At 43.1% G+C, this 21,787-nt stretch overlaps 1 protein-coding gene across 1 annotated transcript; it reads left to right on the top strand.

The window, feature by feature from the left end:
* The first annotated feature begins 254 nt into the window (after positions 1 to 254).
* SLC22A2 (solute carrier family 22 member 2) lies at positions 255 to 21,023 on the top strand. Its single transcript, NM_001286961.1, is given in 10 exon segments — positions 255 to 829; positions 2,260 to 2,363; positions 7,502 to 7,656; positions 9,984 to 10,152; positions 12,848 to 12,962; positions 14,451 to 14,557; positions 15,889 to 16,103; positions 16,967 to 17,075; positions 17,872 to 17,984; positions 20,920 to 21,023. Coding segments are annotated over 10 exon segments (1,602 nt in total). The 5' UTR covers positions 255 to 418.
* The last annotated feature ends 764 nt before the right edge of the window (positions 21,024 to 21,787 follow it).

Below are 21,787 nucleotides of genomic sequence, written 5' to 3'. Positions count from 1 at the left end.
GCGTGGGTGAGATAGGAATATATTAATTTCCTGGACACTTAGTTTACTAGGGAAAGATTAACAGGTCTGTGATAGGTGAAAGCTCTCTGATTTCTCCCCGACTGATACAGAGGAGGGATTGTTTGTGGTGCTGGAATGAGGTAGCACAAACCTGCGGAGTGTGACCTTACAAGGAACACAGCATCTCGCCCTGTTGCTCGCTGGGGGCGTTTGGGGAGAGCAGCGGGACCCACATCCACCCGAGGGCGCACGGCTGGAAATCAGCCTGAGCCAGGAAAGGTCTGGATCAAAGGCTGGTCACTTTCTGAAATAAACTCCCTCCCACCGTTAGACTCTTGCTCAAGAGCTGTGCTGAGCTGGCCAGGGCCTCGCACCAGCGCAGGGAAAAGCATCGGGACCTCTCCTGCCTCCGGAGATAATGCCAACTGTGGATGACATTCTGGAGCACATAGGGGAATTTAACTTTTTCCAGAAGCAGACGTTTTTCCTCTTAGCGCTCATGTCTGTAGCGTTCACCCCCGTCTACGTGGGCATCGTCTTCCTGGCCTTCACCCCGGATCACCGCTGCCTGAGCCCCGGGGCGGCCGAGCTGGGCCGGCGATGCGGCTGGAGCGCGGCGGAGGAGCTCAACTACACGGTGCCGGGCCCGGGGCCCGCGGGCGACGCCTTCCCCCGCCAGTGCCGCAGCTACGCGGTGGACTGGAACCAGAGCGCCCTGGGCTGCGTGGACCCGCTGGCCGGCCTGGCCGCCAACAGGAGCCACCTGCCGCTCGGGCCCTGTCTGCACGGCTGGGCCTACGACACGCCCGGCTCCTCCATCGTGACCGAGGTGAGTGAGCGCAGGACCTAGAGCAGGAAAAAGCCAGCAGAGTAGCTCCTAAGGAAGAAGCCAGGTAAGGCTGCGCTCTTAACACTGTCTGGACGTGCTCCTTGGACTCAAGGTATCTTATAAAATCCTAGTTTCCAACCAAGACATGCAACCTCGTATTTGGAGTAGGAGCGAAGTAGTTAAGACTTCATCAAATTCTGACAATAAGGATTCCAGTTCATGCAAGTTTCAGGGGTAAGAAACAAACCAAGCGTAGCAGAATTTCCAGAAAAGGGGAAATGTTCAAGCTTGCTCTTTTCTTTTTTTTTTCTTTTTTTTTCTGGAAGCCCTCCATTCTGCCAGCATAACAGATAGATACCTGAAAGCTCATGGAACTTACCTGAATGGTGCCTTCCTGTGATGGGATACATTTTTTTCTCTTGATGGCTATTTTTTCTCTCTATGATTTGCTCAAAATGATTGCATATAATTACCTGGGGTTGGAGCTTTGACTAAGGCACTATTATTCCTTTATTAAAAACTCCAGTTGATGTTAGCATCTAATTATGAAGCCTCATTTTAATAAATATAGAGAAAACAGCAAAAAAAAAGTGGAGACCTGCTTTTATTGGAGACAAAGAGAAATAGGAGAATGGAATTATTCTAAAAATACAGAGAAAGCTAGCTGCCTGGCTTAATTTAAATGGACCGCTTAGATAACGTGAGGATGTTCTGTACGAACAGATATTTAGGTAGAGGAGCTTTTCTCAAATGGTCTAGTAGTTATTTGAAGTCACAGATTACAGGTCACAATGCCATACAATTTTAAGAGGCTTTACAGCGTGGCTTGATCTCACCCTTTCATACAGAGAAGAGGACACTGGGGCCCGGAACAGAGAAAGATTTTGCCCAAGGCCACAGAGGGAGAGAGTTAGCAGTTCGTTCTAGAAATTGGATCTCCCTACTTCCAGGCCAGCACCTGTTTTTCCTTCAACATTGCCTCTTGTTCCAAATGTGAGCAAATGTAAGAGCCTGTAGAGATGCTCCTGATTCCTCTACTAGTAAAGAGACAGCAAAGGGAAGCCGACCAGCCCAGCTTCCTCAGGGCAGCATTTGTATCCTATTTACACACCCATTTGCTTCTGTGTATCAAAGTTAGAGAGGGAGAGTGGGGTGTAAATGGAGTACTTACCTGCTTTCAACTGATTTAGCCAACAACAGAATTTGGCCTAATGACACACTTCCAGAGGGAATGCCAAGTAGATCGTGGGACAAATTTTTCAGTTGTATAAAGAAAATTCACATAAGCCAGAGAACAGTTCGTTTATTGCCCTGTCGTTCAGCCACATTGGTTCAACGAGAGGAGTATTCAATGAGTTCCCGGGCTGAGCTGTGTCTAAGAGGATTTTGTTTTCTTTCCCGACCCCGGGAAACTTCTCGCCCCTCTGCAGTTTAATCTAGTGTGTGCCAATTCCTGGATGCTGGACCTGTTTCAGTCGGCTGTGAACGTAGGATTTTTTATCGGTTCTGTGGGTATCGGCTACCTAGCAGACAGGTAGGTGCCGCACTAATGTGATGGGATTTGAGTATTCCTGAAGGTCTGGAAAGCACTTGGATTCTCCTGCCCCTGCTTGAGTAGCATCCTTTCCCCAAACACCCAGACCACAATTTCCTGGCCTCATGTCATTGTCTTGACAATTTGAGATTTCTTCTGTGGCTTAGATCAGCATGAGCAATGTGAATATATTCTAATTCCTTGGAGAATAGAGGGATATTTCTACATTAAGCAGCAGTTTTTTCCTTGTGGGCTATCCGGAAGCCGGGGGTCAGAAAGAAGAGTAATAGATGACTTGATGTGTGATTCCTGATTCATGGGCCTCATCACCATCTCCCCATTCCTGAGCCTGCAGGGCCCCTGGGGTCTTCCTTCCTCTTCCTGCCCCTCCTATACCCAGAGCCAGTGTAGACGCTCCTTGCGGCTGTCCTTGCCTGGCCCACAGCATTGCAGGCATCCTGGACTGGGGACCAGATGTAATTATAGGTGAGGAGCCCAGGATATGATCTGGTAAAAGGGAAACTGGGTCCATCTACACTGACAGAGGTAAATATCCACAATGTTAGTGTCCCTGGAGTGAGATGAGGAAAGATCTCTATGTGTAGAACATACAGCAAATGGTCCTCTCATATAGTCTGTGTCTTCAGGGAGCCAGCTTTCAAGGAGTTGTATGAATCCAGCTGTGCCTGTATGTCTTATCTATCAATCACTTTGTAATCCCAAATTTGGTGTTCTGGAAGTTCCTTATAACATACATCTTTACTAGGTTGATGGCTAATTAGATATTTTTAGGAGTCTCCAAAGGGAAAGGAACAGAAAAATGTGCTTTATAGTTGGGACTTTAGCACTCATAATACTGACCATTTATTGGGTGTTTTCCGGGTACCACGCACCATGTTCAACTGTTTAGATAGTATCATCCTTTTTAATAGCCAGCCACCCATGAGCTCGTGATATATAACTGTAGAATAAATATATCTAATACAATTTATTTAATAAATTTATAATTTATTACAAAATATAAGTATATATTTAATTCTAAAATAAATAGCAAACATACTTTATACTTGCTGCCCTCCCCAACTATTTCTGTGATGCAAAGAAACCGAAACCTGTGATATTATATTAAATGTAAATCCAATATTTTCTTTGATTATGCTGCTGTATTGTCAGGCTGGAGGAAAAGTTGCAAATGAGTTAAAGATTAATTATGATAGGTTAGTCTGTCCCATCCCAGGGTCATCTGCTGTAGCAGCAGGAGGGAGAGGGGCAGGGCAGTTGAGGCCACTGGGTCACAAGGCAGCTCTGTCCATCATGCCACTTCTATAACTGTCTGCTCAGTCTTTCTTCAAAGGTACTTCCTGGGACTTCATGTGGGAGGCTTATGAGGTAAAAAGGAAAGTGACTGACTTTTATTTTTACTGCCCCACAAGTGAGGTCTGTGGTTTGAGATGACTCGGTTAAGTCCAGAGAGCTGCTGGCAAGGGGCAGTCCAAAGTCTGCTTTGCTCCCTTGTGTGGCTGACTGGCCCATGTCTACTCCCTGCCTCCCTGTATGGTGTAGATCCTAACATTCAGCTGCCAGGATGGAAGTGAGCAAATAGGTGATTGAGCCTCACAGCTAGTTAAATAAATGAGTTAATTATTCTCATCCCACTCAAGGAGTAGGAGACCGGTTATAATTCCCCACCTGACAGTGCATTCCTGACTTTATAAGCCTCACTCAATTATCTACCTTCTTGGATGATCTCATTATTTTGTTCCTATTGTTGAAATCTTCTATGCAAAGTTGATTACTCATTATTCTTCCCCCAAAAAAAGATACCCAAACCTCCACTTCTTTTTCATAAATTGTCTGAAGATTTGGTAGTTGTTCCTCTTCTTTTCTGTTCTACTCATGTGTGCATGGGAGAGTGGGAAGTAAGGCAACAACCAGTGGGTGAAAAAGAGAAGGCAAGTTATCGCTGCATACTTAATGCCTATTTCTGGATAATATTCAGATTTTATGCAAGGGTACAAAAATCTCATGAAAATGCATTTTATGCTACAGATTAAACCAATATTAAATAAAATAGATTGTCTTCTATGATGCTTTTGAAAAATATGAACCAACAGTTGATTAAGTTATCTTTTAGAAGAAAACCGGAAGGATATTATGAAAAGGTTGTAAATAGGGATACTGAGGTTTACACCATGTCAACTTTCTGAAGGTCAGTTTGCAAATGGACAGGAGGAAGGAAGGATGAGCATGTGTTAGAGAATTTGAAAATAAACCTTTTATAATATGTCTAATTTATGTCATCATTCAAACCTCCTAAAAAATGTTTTTTAGTGTCACCTGACACAAAAAAGTAATGTTTCACCAATTCTAGATTTTTTTTACTCCACTGATCAGAAATTGTAAGTCCTCTATTTATTGGCAAGCCTGTAAAAGTCCAATGACTGGTTTTCAGCGGAATAAAGCCCTAATGTTAGCATTTGCTCATTTCCATGGTATATTTGCTCCCACCATGGTCATTTCAAGCTACCAAAGTGAGGTCACTGAACACAGAATTGGCTACAAATATGCACCATTTTACAGTATTTCCACTGTACAAATACGACAGAGGTAAATTATCTCATGAGCATAGATAATGGTCAGTCATGGTAAAATAATTGGGAAGCAATGTTTTTGCATATTTATCACACATGTTTTTAATATATTTTCCTTAAATGTATGATTTAATTTTTAACAATGGCCGTGTTCAACAATTAGCTCACAAATTTTCTGAAAGCCTAATAATTAGCTGCAAAAGCCAGTACCCACTGTCTGTATTTCCTGATAGAACTAGGTCAGGGCAGAATCAAAGTCCCAGTGAGTCATCGTCAAACTTACTCAACTATGTAAAATCTTCCAAAATAAGCTCCCCACTACCCACAATGTCCCAGGTATCCTTGTGTGCTATATGTCATTTATGATCATAACAGCCTTTTAAAAATTATTTTCTTATCCCCCATTTGCAGAAGAGGAAATTCAGTGAAATGAAAGCAGTGCTTCCCAATGTTAATGTGCATACAAACCACCCAGATCTTGTTAAAACTGATTCTAATCCAGCAGGTCTAGAGAGAAAAGTCTCAAACCATTGCATTCAAACCACTCCCAGGTGATGCTGATGAGCCCTGGCCCACATTGAGTAGCAAGGAGCTAAAGGGTTTATGAAACCAGCAGTGCTGGAGTCCACCCCCCTCTCTTGTTTTATCTCTTTATTTTTCATTTTACCACTTACATGGTTCTGTTGCAGGGAGAAAAAGTCTCAAACCACTATCCCAGGTCTTCAAAACTTCTTCCAGCCACGCCATATTTTTGTAATAGCATTATGTCCTCATTTGAGACATGTCCCTCACTGAAGTGTTTTGCATCATAGATTTGATGTTCTGAAGCTTTCCATGCTCTGAGTTTCCAATGGTAAATATTCCCTCTTTTCAGCCACAGGATTTTATCCACCTGTGGGAGCATGATTGGTATGGTATGCCCAAGTCAACTCTGGAAGATAGAGAGCCATCCTCTGAGCAAATGTTTACGAATTCCATGAGGGTAAAGGATGGGGTTTGGTTGGAGAACAAGGGAAGAAAGGCTAAAACACTTTGTTGAGATGTGACTTTGGAAGACTTTGAATAATAGGCGACGGAGGCAGGGACACATGGGCGGCTCAGTCAATTGAGCATCCAACTCCTGGTTTCAGCTCAAGTCATGATCTCAGGGTTGTGAGATCAAGCCCTGCTCCTTCTGCTTCTCTCCCTACTTGTGCTCTCTCTCTCTCTTGCTCTATCTCAAAAAAAAAAAAAAAAAAAAAAAAAAAAAGGCCAAGAAGGCAGATATTTACAGTGGGGAATCATTAACTGAGAATTAAGAAATGAATCATCTAAACAGGGTTTTAAGAAGTTTAGTAGTTTACATTAATTACTTATGAGACTGCTTGATCTCTAAATTTCAGATTTAAAACATTCACAGCCCAAATAACTGTTAATGACATTGTGGATTACTTTCACATGGTCAGTTGATATCAAAATGGTCACTAGAACATAGCTGCCTACAAGCAGAGCAGCTGGTAAAAAATGTTCAGCCACCATCGAATATGCAAAGCAAATGACATAAAATCCTTGTGATTCTTCAGTTTGAAGTAGGTAAGTAAAGATTAAACAAAACACTGCTTTCTATGAAGAATCTTTAAAATATCCTTTAATGGCCAATTAAGGGGTGTCTTAGAACAAAACGAGGTGGACATGATGACATAATGACACCATAAACAAGTTGCTCCAAGTCAACTTTCAGAGAGCCTGCTTACAAACAGAAGGCAGGAAATGGGGGAGGCCAAGTGTCTAACTCTTTATGTGTAATATCTCACTTTAATCCTCTTGTCAACTAGGTCAGATAGGTCTTCATCAGTTGAGGAAATTGAAAAAGGTTGAGTAACTGGCTGACATGTATAGTAAGTGATAAAGCCAAGATTCAACCCACATCTCTAAGTTTTCCTCTCCTCTGTGTCCTGGGACATTTCCCGGGTCCCTCAGCTGATGAAACCCAAGTCCCAACCCTCCAAAAAAACATTTAATGAAAAAACAAACAAACAAACAACCCAAGTTCCTTGGACAGAAGAAGGTGTGGTGGAAGTTATCTTGCTGGAAAGCTCCAAGACAAAGGCTCCCCATCCCGACCCCCACCAGAGACCATTTCCGTGGAGACATGCAAACACCACAAAGCCAGAAAGCAGTGTTGAAAATGGATTAGGAAGTATATTAAACACTGAATTTTCTTTTTCCTAAAGCAAAAACTTCTCTTGGGTGGCCAGTTGGTTGAGACTGTTAGCGCAAAGGCCCCAGCCCCTACGATGATGGAAGACCCAGACGGGCCCCTAGGGCATTCAGCATTGGGTGGCCTTGGAAGAATCACCCCTGCTTGAATACTCTCCACAGTGTGGGACTGAGAAGGTTCTCTAAGCCCTGGGGTGAATGGGGCTCATTGTGCACAGGATTTTCAGAGTGCCCTGGGGAAAATGCTGAAGTAAACCTCCACCTAAGATTTCTGTAGCTTCCATGCACTCTCTACAACCGTCATGAGTCTACTCTAATTCTTTTTTCTCTTTGTTTGTCTCCTTGCAGGTTTGGCCGTAAGCTCTGCCTCTTGGTCACAATCCTCATAAACACTGCATCTGGAGTTCTCATGGCTGTCTCCCCAAACTATACATGGGTGTTAATTTTCCGCTTGATCCAGGGGCTGGTCAGCAAGGCAGGCTGGTTAATAGGCTACATCCAGAGTAAGAATTGCTTGTGGCTGTGAGAACAAAGCCATGTTGCTGCCCAAACCCTCAAGAGACGGGAGGGGGCTGTGCCCAAGAATGGACCCAGCTTCAAGAGAATGTGGAGAGACTTTTTTGTTCTGTATCAAAAGGATTTCTAAAGCCTTTTCAGTCAACTCATTCTACATTGTTCCTATAAAGAAAACAATGAAGGCAGAAATGAGAGTAAACGTCATGCCATCCAGATTCTCATATAACTTTTTAGAAAAATGCTTTCTGTACCCTGGGGTGTTACATACAGAGAAAACCAGGCCTACCAGACCTATACATAAAGAAAAATTCAATGATGAGAGATACGTCAGATTTATAGGGGACTTTACTGCTTTGCATAAATGGATTCTAGGAAACCACTGTTATACTTACTTGATATACCCGGAAATGGAGAATATGAGCCCTGTGGGGAGCCTGAGTTCCCCAGCGCCTCCTCTGACCAGGAACATCATTCCATCCCACTCACTAGCAGCCAGTCTTATGCTGAAGCTCCATGGAGTATAGGAGAATATTTGAATCCTAACAGCATAACATCTTCAAAGCCATATTTTTAAAAATTAGCATCATAATTAGAGCTTGGGAATGAGCTCCATCTTTACTTTCTCTCAGCTACAGTCAAATAGCATCCATACAAAGGGAAGTGGATGCTTTGAAATTAAAACCATCACTATCATAAAACCGGTATTACCCCTGACAGCTAGAATATGTGTGTTTAAAACTGTAGCTGGTAAAGTTAATTTGGGGATCTCTGTGAGATACAGAAGAAGGATGCTGGATGCTATTACGTGCTGTCGTGGTAGGCATCTAATCTCCATGCGAGCAGCAAAGGAATATATCAAAGTACAGTTATTCAATCAGTAATTCGGTTTTTTAGAACACATAACATGCAGAAATATGTATAATTTAAATGTGTAAATTTAAATTTCAGCCTTCTACCCATTATTTCTTCTCCAGGCCCTCTGAACGACCTTTTTCTGCACCGCCATCCCCAGACCCTGCCTGTGACCCCAACCACTTCAAAATATTTCTATTTATTGAGCACTTACAGGCTTTTGTTTAACTCTGTTTTAAATACTTTTTGATAATTTGCAATAATATATAGAAACATTTTAGGATGCATTTCTATATGGTTTATAAATAGTTGATGTATTTAACATGATTACTAAACATTTAAAGCAAAAGATCTGTGGCTCATGAAATATCTGGAATTTAAATTCTAGTATGTTTGTGATGCAGAAATGACTAGTCCTTAAATCCATGTACTGCAGACTTCATGGAATGGGATAAAGCTGATATTTTTTTTTTTACCACATGCAGTGGTATGTGATAACCTGGCTCTTGGACAATAAAAAGCCCTGGTTTGGGGGGTTGTCTGATTTCTAAGTTGTAAATATTCCCACCATGACTGGCTTTAAGATACCAATACATTTAATAACCAGCTTGCAAAATTCCTGGAGATTTAAAAATCAGTTCTTGCAAGTGAGTCCTAGCTGACCAATCAGTATGGAAACCCACTGCCAGGTTTCCAAGCCATTTACACACATTATCAGGACTGCCAAGAAAATACTTAATTCATATAAGACAACAAGCTATATTGAGATGTTCATTTACATAAAAATCACCTACAGTCTCAAGTCAGTGTTTGATCCATTTATTCAGGTCTTAAATTACCATTGCCTTACTATTCTTGATCAAAATTTTGCAAATAAAACAACTGGATTATTGGTTGTTGGGTTTTTGTTTTGTTTTGTTTTAGAAAAAAGGCAAAACAAAAAAAATAAAAACAACTTTGGATTGCTTCAAAAAAATTTTTTTGCACACATATTAAATTCAGGTGTAATTGCCCTTGAAATGACCCTATAAATCAAACATTTTGTTCATACTGGCAGGCCTCTCACCCCACCCAATGTGGAATTACAAGATCTTATATTAATTAATATAACAGCAATAATCATGACAAAATAGTCCCCAAAGAACATGAAAGTTTTTCAGAAAGTTGTATAAAAAAACTCTAGAATTTGTCCTCCTTTTTAAAAAATATATATTTATTTATTTGAGAGAGAGAGCATGAACTGGGGGAGAGGTAGACTCCTTGCTGAGCAGGGAGCCAAACTAGGGGCTCAATCCCAGGACTCTGGGATCATGATCTGAGCTAAAGGCAACTGCTTAGCCAACTGAGCCACTCAGGTGCCCTTTGCCTTCGTTTTTGAGGTTGGCATTGGTGCTTCCCCAGAGTCGGGCAGCCAACTCATTGTCATACTGACTTACATTGACCATTTGGATTCTCTCTGCAGTTACAGAATTTGTCGGGCGGAGCTATCGGAGAACTGTGGGCATCGTTTACCAAGTGGCCTTCACCGTTGGGCTCCTGCTGCTGGCTGGGGTGGCGTATGTGCTTCCTCACTGGAGGTGGCTGCAGGTCACTGTTACTCTGCCCAACATCTGCTTCTTGCTCTATTACTGGTAAGTCTATTTGGAACAAAACAGGAAATAACTTCAACTATTTCATTTTACTGAAAAGGCTGACTCCCCGAATGCACAGCATCTTTCCAAATTCCAAGGTGTCCTTCAGTCTCCTTCCACAGAAAGCCCAGGTCCATGTTTCTGGGATAAAACAAAACAAAAGAAGCAAACAAAAAAAACATGAGCTTCAACCAAATTTACATTCTCAGTAAGTTTACCCAGGGGGTTACCAATTCTGCACTTAGAGCTTCAAAAAATTAATTTCTATTCTACTGGGCAGTTCTTGAACTATCTGGATATGCCACTGAGAGTCCTTCCAGATGTTTCCCTTGCAGGCTAGCCATTTATGGTTCCCGTCTTTCCTGACCTGGTTCCCAAGTCCTTCACCTTCTTGGCTCTTCAGCTCTTGCAACCCTGGCCGAACTGGCTCTGCTTCCTGAGGTGTGGGCGACTGAGCTGAACCCCCACCAAATGTGATCTAGAAAAATCTCCCTAGGGCATCACAGTGGAAAAGATGCACGTTGTGGGCCGTGGGTTGATTGCCACTGAGCACACCCCATTTTTGTTCCTAATGTCAAGTCTTAACTGAGGAATTGTGTCTGGTTCCTCTCTCCATTGCACTCCCACAGACTTCCTTCCCAAGTTACCTTTGAGCCCCACCTCTCCGAGTGATGCCCCGACCTGGAGCCTTCCCAACTCCTGGCCAGAACTACCACCAGGGCGGTCCTGCTACTCCTTCCGGCCAGTCCCTCTTCCTACCACCCACCCTGAACCAGCTGCTCCAAGAGTCCTCTCCAAACACAGATCCAAGTGGCTAGAGTCCTGCTCAAGGAGATATGGGTTCCTAAAAGGAACCCAACAATCATTTAAAGGCAAACAAGGAGCTTCTATTAAAGCATCCCAGTGTTCTGCTAAATTCAGCAGCCTCGCTTGTGAGCTCTACGACACCTTACCTCAAACTCTTACCCCTTCCTTTGAGAAATCAGCTCTCAGAATAATAAACATAAAATACTCGCTCTACCCCCCATGATAGAACTGCATCTGACTGTGAGGTCTTTCCTCCTGTCCCATCTCTTCAGGCTTGTATTTTTGCAGTGGAGCAAGAGAGACCAAAATCTAACCTGAGTTACAAGAAACAAGACAGTGATGGCTATAAAGGGAGTGACCAGGAGCAGATGAGATACTCCTTTATCTCCCTCATCCAATATATGTGCTTCACAGAAAAACACAAGAACAACAACAACAACAAAAACAGGCCCACAAAATACAACAGCTAGAATTACAAAATCCGTTCATCCAAGGGTGGTGGAAGGCAGGACAGGGAATTGGGAGGATCGATGGCACAGGGACCAAAAACGTATTCCAATCAGTCCGGGCACGGGGGCTGGCAAGTGCTAGAAAAGAACTACAGAAAAACCTGTGGTCCATTCAGACTCACCGGTGTTAAAAATCCACACACTGGTGTCAGGAAGATTCTGCCTTAAGCACACCAGAGACAAAAATCCCAGCTCCTCAGAGACAAGGGAATATGCAAAGGGCCCTTGGCAGAGTGGGTCCTGCCTTCCCTGGCAGAGGAGGGGACAAGAAAAAGAGCTCCTACAGCCTCCTTCCAATCCACCCATCACCTCTGGATGGCAGGCAATCAATGGCCTGCAGCAGCCTTCAGTTTGGCAGGAGATGGATGCGGTGAAGGGAATTTTTCTGCAGAGGTTGAGCTACTCAGGGCAGACTGCAGGTAGACTGTCTTGTGGAAGAGTCTGTTGCTTAAGAAAACCACCCAAGAGAAGAGGTGCAGCTGGAAAAGGTATGCTTTGCCAGGTGTCTTTGCTTCATTGGTGCTGATAATGAATAGAGGAAAGAGGATGGAGAAGAGGCAGCCACTGGGCTCTCCTCTGCGCCAGGCACTGCTTGCCCTTCTTTGACGCTGCTCCTCTCGCTTTTGTTGAATCCGAGCATCCAGTTTTGAGATGGTACAAATTCCCCAGATGGAGTCTTTGATTCCCCTGGCAAGGTCCTGGAGAAAGGTTTTGACACTGTCAGCCATCTCTTCACCACCCAAACTACCAACTACACACAGAGAGAAGCATCTCAAAATCTTTCATCATGAAGGACCCGGCCCCTCCGAGCCCGGCCGCCAGCTCCCGCCCGGGCGCTCCCAGGGCCGGGGCCGCTGCACCAGCTCTGGGCATGCCCGGGCCGCACGGGGCGCTTGCTTTTGTTATTTCTTATCTTTTTGATTCTGGCCATTCCAACAGATGTGAAGTGACATCTTATTGTGGCTTCGATTTGGATATCCCTGGTGATGAGTGATGCTGAGCATCTTTTCATGTACGAATTGGCCATGTGTATGTCTTTTGGGAAAATGTGTATTAGGATCCTCTGCCCATTTTTAAGTCAGATTTTTTTTTTTTTGCTCTTGAGTTGTAGTTCTTTGTATATTTTTGATATTCACCCTTTTCCTGATACATGATTTGTGTATTTTCTCCCATCCAATAGGCTAATTTTTCATTTTGTTGATTTCCTTTGCTGTCCAGCCCCTACACAATTTTATTTCCTTTGTAGATCCAACCGAACTTCATTGTGTAAGATCTCTTGCAGAAATTTGATTACGACCTCTGGGGATGGGGGTTCAGGAAGACCCCCCCCCCCCGATTCCATACTAAACAGCACTGACCACACTTGTGCTATACCCTAGGTGCATTCCTGAGTCTCCGAGGTGGCTGATCTCCCAGAGTAAAAATGCTAAAGCCATGAGGATCCTTAAGTACATTGCAAAGAAAAATGGAAAATCTCTGCCTGCCTCCCTTCAGGTGAGCAAGTGGCTAAACTATCAGATTGGGGAACAGTGACAGGAGGATCTGGGAAAGCCATGCATTCTCAATGGGGGGGGGGGGGCGATGGGAGTGTCACAGAAGGGGTCCACCATATGCAACAGGATATTTCTGTTGTACTAGGATTCATGGACCCTGGTAAAAAATTCAAAATCAATCAAAAACATGAAACTAAAAGGAACCCAACAGTCATTTAAAGGCAAACAGGGAGCTTCTATTGTGTGCAACCCAAGGCTGTGTGGGTCACTCATACCCAAATACCCGATGTCTTCCTTACCATATGGCCACTGAGACACTCAGGGAGGGGAGATTTCCCCAGAGGGAAGAGTCTTCAGACATAAATAATTTCTTAGAATTTTAAACATTCTGGATAAAAACTTGCCCCTAAATGTTTTGATCAGTCTCCTGCCTTCTGAAATAAGAGAAGTTACAGGGGTGTCCATTTTCTCTGCATGTCATGGTTTGCCTTTGGTAGACCTTATCACCTTTGGTGTAAGCCTTTTGCTCTGACAGGGGATGGAAAAGCAAAACTCAAACTGGTTAGAAAACTGTCAAAATAAGAGTGATCGTCTCTGTGCAAGGATCTAAGATAGGTTGCCAGTAAGCATTTATGATTGACATGATTTAGAGTGAGTATTGGGACTTTTCCCACCTCCTCTCTGGTTTCTGGGTGGTTGGGATAGATACTTTTTTCCACTGATGACCAGCATAGCACTGATTGAAGTTTTAGATCCTCTTGGAGATTGCTCAGGGACTAAAGCACATGTGAGTCATTGTCTTGCCAAAGTTCAGAGTTCATGTGAGAGCGGTTAAGTCTGCTGGAGGTTCTTCCCTTCACTCCTCAGGCTTTTACACACCCTCCCGCGCTGCTGTAGGAACAAAGGTTCTGCTTCCCAAACCCTGGAGACTGAATCTCAACTGCACCACCTGCTGTTTTCTCCTAGAGCAGGGCTTCTCAAATGTTAATACCTGTGCCCAGGTTGCTCCTGGGGACCTTGCAGAATTGCAGATTCCAGTTCAGGTGTCTGGAAAGGGGGCCCCAGGTCTTTCATTCTAACAAGTTCCAGGTGATACCAAGCTGTTCCAAGTGCCAAGGTCCTAGAACAGAGCCTCCTGACTGCTGGGCGACATCTGGTCTGGCAGGGAGCACACCCACCACCCTGTGCCCTCAGCCATCAGAGCCCCTGGGCTGGGCCTCCTTCTACCCCACTGTGCTTGACCTTCAGTTGCTGGACATATGCACATGAGTTACTTACCTAAAACCCCTTATCCCAGCTTCCTCTTCTGTGGAAGAGGGTGAAAAAGATAGAAACCAACTTCCAGGATAGCCAAGATTTAATGAACTAGTAAGTATGAAAAGTTCACTATGAGCCCTCAGCAAGGGTCAGATACTGTTGTGATTCCCTGCAATACCCAGGGATGTCGTCTTTAACCACACAAAGCTGTTCCTCCTGTTTCCATTCCTAGAGCCTCAGACCTGATGAAGAAGTTGATGAGAAGTTGAATCCGTCATTTCTTGACTTGATCAGAACCCCTCAAATAAGAAAACACACTTTGATCTTGATGTACAACTGGTAAGGAATGTTTTTCACTCTAAAAACGTTTTTTAAGCCCCATCATCCACATTAGGGGAACGAATAAGAGAGCACTGTCACACAGCCTCGATCCAGTATAACTACTAACAGTGGACAGTAAGGGGATTCATTCAAAGCAGTTTTTCCTGATATCATTTTTTCAAGCAGGTGTTTAAAATCAGCTTACAGTCTCAAAGTATAGATAAGTATACTCTCAACCTTGGCATTGCCTTAGAATCTCCTGCGAGATTATAAAATGCCTACACCAGAACCCACACCCTGGCCCCAGAAAATATTGATTGAATTGATCCAGGGAAATGTCTAGGCACCAATACTTTAACATCCTCCAGGTGAGTCTGATATACAGCCCAAACTGAGAACTATTCCTTTTATACCTACGATGAGTATAGATCTCTTCTTATTGTACATGGTTTTTTCTCTGTCTTGTCTATTAGAGAAAGAAAGAAACTTATAAATGAGAATAAACCACAAAGAGTAATCCACTGGCTGCACAATCCCGTGGCTGACACATGATGGTTTCCACTGTCTGCAGGCTGCCCCTAGGGCTCTGAGCCCTTCATTCAGCACCAAGCCTTGCTTAGTGCAGCCCGCTTTCCTTTCGGTGTACCCCAGGACTTACTTACACTGGCCAAATGAAGATTTGGAATCACGGACAGAAACAAAGCTCCTCAGGAACTAAGTTAGCAAGCTTGACAATACTGCATAATACTGCATATAAAATGCAGCAGGGAAATTTGGCTTCGAATCCTTCTTCCCTTTTCTGAATAGTTTTGACTCTTGCCAAGTGTCCTCATATTTGCCATTACAGATGATGAACACTTCCGGTCAACAAAACAAAATGTCAAAATGCTGTCTGTATTATGTCAGGAGAGAAATCAGCAAGAGGAGAGGTTTTACCTGTTTGGTTATTTGGTACCCATTTGGTTCTCTCGTTCCCTAAAATTTGAATTAAGTAGTCAATCCCCTTGATCCCAATTCTATTAGAAGACCACAAAGAGAGAAATAATTAACATCCACTAATAACCTGATACAGTTTAGCCAAATAAATCACTCTAGAAAGATATTTTTTTCCTACCTTTCAATTCAGCCAGGGAATGCCATCCTGATTTCTTCTCCTTTCCTGGTTCTGGGGTCACAGTCAGCCACCACAGTGGATCAGATAATGTAAAAGCAGTAGAGTGGAGGGAATAGCAATAAATAGGTGACAAAGAAAGGTGACCCACAATCAATTCTTATTTTTCCAGAAGGCTCTCCTTGTTGATGACTTGCTTTTGGTGTTTGGCTTGACCTGAGCTCTCCTCTTTGCTCAGGTTCACAAGCTCTGTTCTCTACCAAGGCCTCATCATGCACATGGGCCTTGCAGGGAGCAATATCTACTTGGATTTCTTCTACTCTGCCCTGGTGGAATTCCCAGCTGCCATCATCATCATCCTCACTATTGACCGTATAGGTCGTCGGTATCCATGGGCTACATCAAATATAGTGGCAGGGGCAGCCTGCCTTGCATCGGTTTTCATCCCTGAAGGTGAGTGTCAAGCCAGGCTGGGTTCTTGTCTTCCAAGGCCTTGAGAAGAGGGGATGTCACAGCTCTCTGATGTGATAAATTACCATGTAATTTATCATCGAAGTCAATTTGGAAAGAATCTGGGACCTTCCTGAGCAAACCCATGTCGCCACCCTGTCTTTAAGAACAATTGTACCCAACAGTTGCCTGGTGTAATATAATCATACCTGATTGTTCCCTAATATACTATAACAAGAAAGGTTAAGAGAACACCTGCTACAGGCCCTCAAGCTGGCCCAGAACAGAGAGAGCATGGGCTTTGCGGTAGAGCAGGCCCAGGGTGAAGGCTTCTTCCAGCATTTCCCAACTACTATTTAGGCAACTCCTTTGAGGTCCCTGCATCATCCTGCAGAAAAAATAAGAAAGCTTAGGCCAATGCAAACAATGCACAACTATTTAGTTCCTTTCCTTCCTTTCAAAGTGCTTTCTCAATTAATGGGAGCAAAAACCTGTACAAAAGAATCTTATTGGCAACATGGAACTTTGTTTGAACCCTTTAGTTATTAGCAATTATTTAAGATTTGCCCATATTTTGCTGTTTCTTTTGGGTAACCTGTATAAACTAGAGTTGGCCCAGCTCTGGAAACCTGTAAAATCCTGTTTTCCCTAGTGACTGAGATCTAAAGAGAGTGTTAGACTCGTGCCCAAGGTTAAAACTAACAGACATGGGAGATTTCGTTCAAAAGTCTTGAGTTTAGAGAAGAAGAATTTTGCATTCTCATCCCATTATGGAATGTGGACTTCCCCTTGCACACCTCTGGAGTATGGTTCGCAGACCAGGGATTGTATGTGGTGTGTGTAAGTGGTGCATTTTTGCCCCTCAGATCTACAGTGGCTAAGAGTTACGGTCTCGTGCTTGGGTAGAATGGGGATTACAATGGCCTTCGAAATGGTTTGCCTGGTCAATGCGGAACTGTACCCTACGTTCATCAGGTGAGCGCATTTTCCTCAACGCAAAGAGGGTGAATGGGACATTTACTTACTGGCTAGAACTACTACAAGTGCCAGCAGAGGGCACCTCCCTTTTCAAAACACAGGGCAAGAGAGTTATGACAAGGACATTTAAAGACAGTAGCCAGGCCACATCTCAGTTATAGGCTAGGGTGAAATACAGACACTGTGTGGTGAGACAGAGGTATTGATTGCAAGAGAGAGAGAGAGATTACCAAATGGCCATGGGAGAGAGTAATCAGAAACAGCACAAACAGGGGGCACCTGGGTGGCTCAGTTGGGTAGGTGTCTGCCTTCAGCTCAGGTCATGATCCCCGGGTCCTGGGATTGAGCCCCAGGCATAGTCAGGCTCCTTGCTCAGCAGAGAATCTGCTTCTCCCTCTCCCTCTGACCCTCCCCTCAACAGCTCGTTCTGTCTCCCTCTCTAACTCACTCTCTCTCAAATAAATAAAAAGTAAAAAAAAAAAAAAAAAAAAAACCCTAAAAGAAAGGAAACAGTATGAACAGGACCATAGAACAGTGTAGGGAAGCCAGATGACCAATGTAAAAACTGAAAATTAAATTAAAAATATCCAGAAAAGCTAATATAACACAAGTATAGCAGAATATGAGTGGAATTATGAATCATACACCATCTGTGTGTTGAAAAAAATGTGAACACTGTTTTTCAGTTCACAGACATTTTAGAGATTTGGGGAAGAATTTACTTGGGGGTTGGGTGGGAGATAACTACTGTCCGATGAGAAACTGGAAGTTAAGTCAGTTTCCTGCATTTCAGGAATCTTGGTGTCCTTGTCTGCTCCTCAATGTGTGACATCGGTGGCATCATCACACCCTTCCTGGTCTACCGGCTTACCAATATCTGGCATGAGCTCCCACTGGTGGTTTTTGGTAACAAATCCTCAGATGTGTCTTTGAATGAAAATCTATTTTTCTAGGGACCTCCATTGTTCCATCTCAAAATAGGCATCATGCATACTGGCCACTACCAAGCGCAGCTAGTAATTAGTACCTACTCTTAGTGTTAAATATTAGCATAGGTAATCCTATTAGTAGCTACTAAGACTCAAGTGTAGGAGCCACTAGGACTCCTGGCCTTAGCTGGACAATGTTCAAGGAGTGAACTAGAAAGACGTTTGCCTGAAAAACACCCCTAACTCTCTCCTCACCAATTTCCACCCCTCCTTGGGTCCCTTTGCCGAAGAGCTCATCCTTTCTGCTTCCTTTATGGCCAAATGTGGGAAAGTACAAAGTTTTTCACTTCATTACTTCAAAGAAAGTGGTTAAAATTTTGCAAAGAGCAATTTCAAAACCCAGGGGAAACAAAGACCACCATTAAGGAAATACATTAGCGTAATGGCACACCTGTGTTGGTGTCAGGCACCCCTTCCTCAAATTCCTTGGGCAGTTAGATTTAAGGAGGGTTGAAACAGCCCTTCCCTCCAATACTGAAGGAATGTACCAATATAGAGCCCTCCTCCTCCCCCCACTGCCCAGCCTGTAGCATGGAAGGTGACAGGGACAAATCTGATTATCAGCAGTTAACACACAGAGGCCGATGTTGAACATGTTGTCTACAGACTGTGAAAGGGGTCCAGAAATCCTGGACACTCCCATTTATTCATGTCCATTCCTTTCTCCACAACTGTGGACAGTAGGACAGACCACCTCTTGTGCACCACAGAGAGGTGTGAGGAGAAGTGCTCAGATTCACACACATAGCATTCACCTCTTCATGTTAGCCAGAAAGCCTCAAGGCACCCAGCTCAGTCTTCTTTTAGACCCATTGGAAGCCACTTTTAATTTGACAAAAATGTAACAGTTTTCCCCATGGGCCTACAACACTCACTTAATTTGAGGGTAGGGAGGACAAGACGCTCTGCACCCACATGGCTTTTCTCTTACCGCTCCACATTGTCGCACATAAGCATCTCTGCTTATTCCTCTTCTCAAGGGATTTGTGAGGGGGGAATTTTCCACTGCTATAGATGTGCCAGCAAATGTTCCACACAGCTGATAAAACTCACCCTCAAAACAGACCCAATGAATGCCTCTACATTGCAACTTAATAAGAGCAAGATGGCCAAAGTTGATAGAACACAAGCTCTTTATCTTAGTATAAGCATGATTTGGCAACAGAGTGGCTGGTACCACTTAGGGGACCCTGGAAGTCTTCCTCTCCCAACACTGAGGGACGTGTGCAGAGCCTCTTTCCATCCTGGGAAAGTACCACAACACTCTGTACCCCTGCCTTTCAGGGAAGGTGGAGGCAACTTAGTCTTGGCCATTCCCTTAGGTGGACAGTGAGACATTTCTGGGCGGAGAACAGAGACTTCAGATTTCTCTAAGTACCATTTAACAGTGTGATGCAAAGTCCAGACCTAGCAGAGCCTCTGTTGACTCTCTCTCAGGATTTACCATCCCTGGAAAAGATAAAGGATTTTAACTACATTTCACCATTTCAAGTAAACTCAAAGCCAACTCCCACTTTTATTGATACTTATAGTTCCATCTTCTTTTGTCACCAATCTGAGTAGTTAGCACAAAACAAAACTAATATTTGGACATTTTTACTCCTTTCCCTTTCTTTTGCACGCAGTGATGGTATACTGATGATTGTGGTCTTGAAGTAGTCAGAAGCGGTTATCTAGAAGCCTGAAAATCAACAAATGAGCAGTTGAAAGAGCACTGGAAAAAAACTGTTAAGAAATACCCTAGTTAATTAAGCCTACCTTTGCAAATATAAAAAGTTAAAGGGATGATAATTTGATTCATCTATTATATTCTCTTCATAATTCACTCACTGCGAGAACCAAAGCCAGAGTGATATATTTATTATTTGCATGAGTTACAGCGGAGTGAATCTTTAGATGTTTGGAGAGACTCTGCTGAGGGTGGCTACTTCGTTCATATTCTGTGGCAGGCATTGCCACGTAACAAACAGGAATTCATTTCAGTCTCAAACAAGCATGTGAGGTGGGAATATCACCCCACTTGATGGCCGAGAACCTAGAGCTGAATTTCCCAGGGCTCTGAGACCAGTGAGTGGGGGCTCAGAATGGGACCCCAGGCACCCAGAGCCACAGCCAGCATCCAGAACCACTGAGCTCTGTGGCCTCTGTTTCCATCATTTTGTAAAGATGTAAAAACGGAGGACAGTGTGCATTTTTTTGGAACTCCAAAACTAGTGAACAACCCTCATCTATTTCCTACATTCTATTATAGCAAAACAGAACCTTAAAACCCAAAACGTTAATGAGAATTTAAAGACACATAAACACTCTACTGTTTACTATCCGCCCCCAGCATGTGCTAAACAATACAGCCAGAGACAAAGGAAAAAGGAACAAAAGGAATTTATCGAACACTCCAGTTAGAACTAAAAGCATAAGCCTGGCTATACTTTTAAACACTGTGATGCAGTAATATATGATTCATTACTTCTGGATGCTAGTCATGTTCCAAGTTTCTGACTCATTTTCATTACTAAGTGCTTTATATTGGCAGGATTATGTTCTTCCTTTCCTTAGAGTGGATTTTTTTCAGAGTTATTTTCTAACTCCAATGTATCTTAATATTATGGCAATGTTCTCTAGCCTAGAATAACCTTGACTTAAAATGTTAAGTATTTCATCTCCCTATAAGGAATTGTAACCCAACGGAGTTTGGAATCAGCAAAATATTTATAGGACAGTCAGAGATAGCAAAGAAATCTGTAAGTATAGAAAATCACATGCAAAAAAACTTTTAAGAAGTAAGAGGAGTTCTGATTATAAAGCCTGTGTGTTCTAGCACTTAATGTGATTTGCATCTGTTTGGCTTCCAGCTGTGGTTGGCTTGGTTGCTGGGGGACTGGTGTTGCTGCTCCCGGAGACCAAAGGGAAGGCTTTGCCTGAGACTATTGATGAAGCTGAAAACATGCAGAGGTAGGGAGCTGAAATCCTCCATACAGGTTGGGGCCAACTCTGTAGCCAGTTGGAAAAGAAAAAAAAAAAAAAAAAAACATGAGGTTGAATTTATACCTCATACCATCCATTGAGATCAAGTCACATGAACTCAAAGACCGGAAAATACAAACAAAGGAACAGTAAAATAGGGATTCCTGGGTGGCTCAGTGGTTGAGCACCTGCCTTTGGCTCAGGTCATGATCCCAGGGTCCCTGCAGGGGGCCTGCTTCCCTCCCTGCCTATATCTCTCTGCCTCTCTGTGTCTCTTATGAATAAATAAATAAAATCTTTAAAAAAAAAGAAACAGTAAAATAGTGAGAATACCCTTATACTTTCATAAAAGGGAAGGACTATGTAAGTACAGCAAAAAAAATCCAGGACCCATATTTAAAAAGATCAATAAGTTTGCCTTTATAAAAATAAAGACATCTGTATTGAAAACTAACATAAGTTAAGAAAATAATAGCAAACACGGAGAAAATATTCACTCCTGTACAAGGAGCTACTTTTCTTAGTATATAAAGCGCTCTAACAAAGAGGAACCACGCAAAAGAAAAAAAATGGGTTAAGGACTTGAACAGATAATTCAGTGAAAGGAAAATAAAAACAGCTCTTAAGGATATGAAAATATGCTCACTTCCTACGTAGTGAGAGAAGTACAAATGAACACTGTACTACTTACAACTTAGATTGTTGAAGATCAACCCACTTGGTAACATTGTGTTGGGGAAGAATGTGGGGAAACAC

This window comes from Canis lupus, chromosome 1 (assembly GCF_011100685.1).
Source record: "Canis lupus familiaris isolate Mischka breed German Shepherd chromosome 1, alternate assembly UU_Cfam_GSD_1.0, whole genome shotgun sequence".
Classification (NCBI taxonomy): Eukaryota; Metazoa; Chordata; class Mammalia; order Carnivora; family Canidae; genus Canis; species Canis lupus.
The sequence above is the reverse complement of the archived record's forward strand: the minus strand, read 5'-3'. Positions and strand labels throughout refer to the sequence as shown.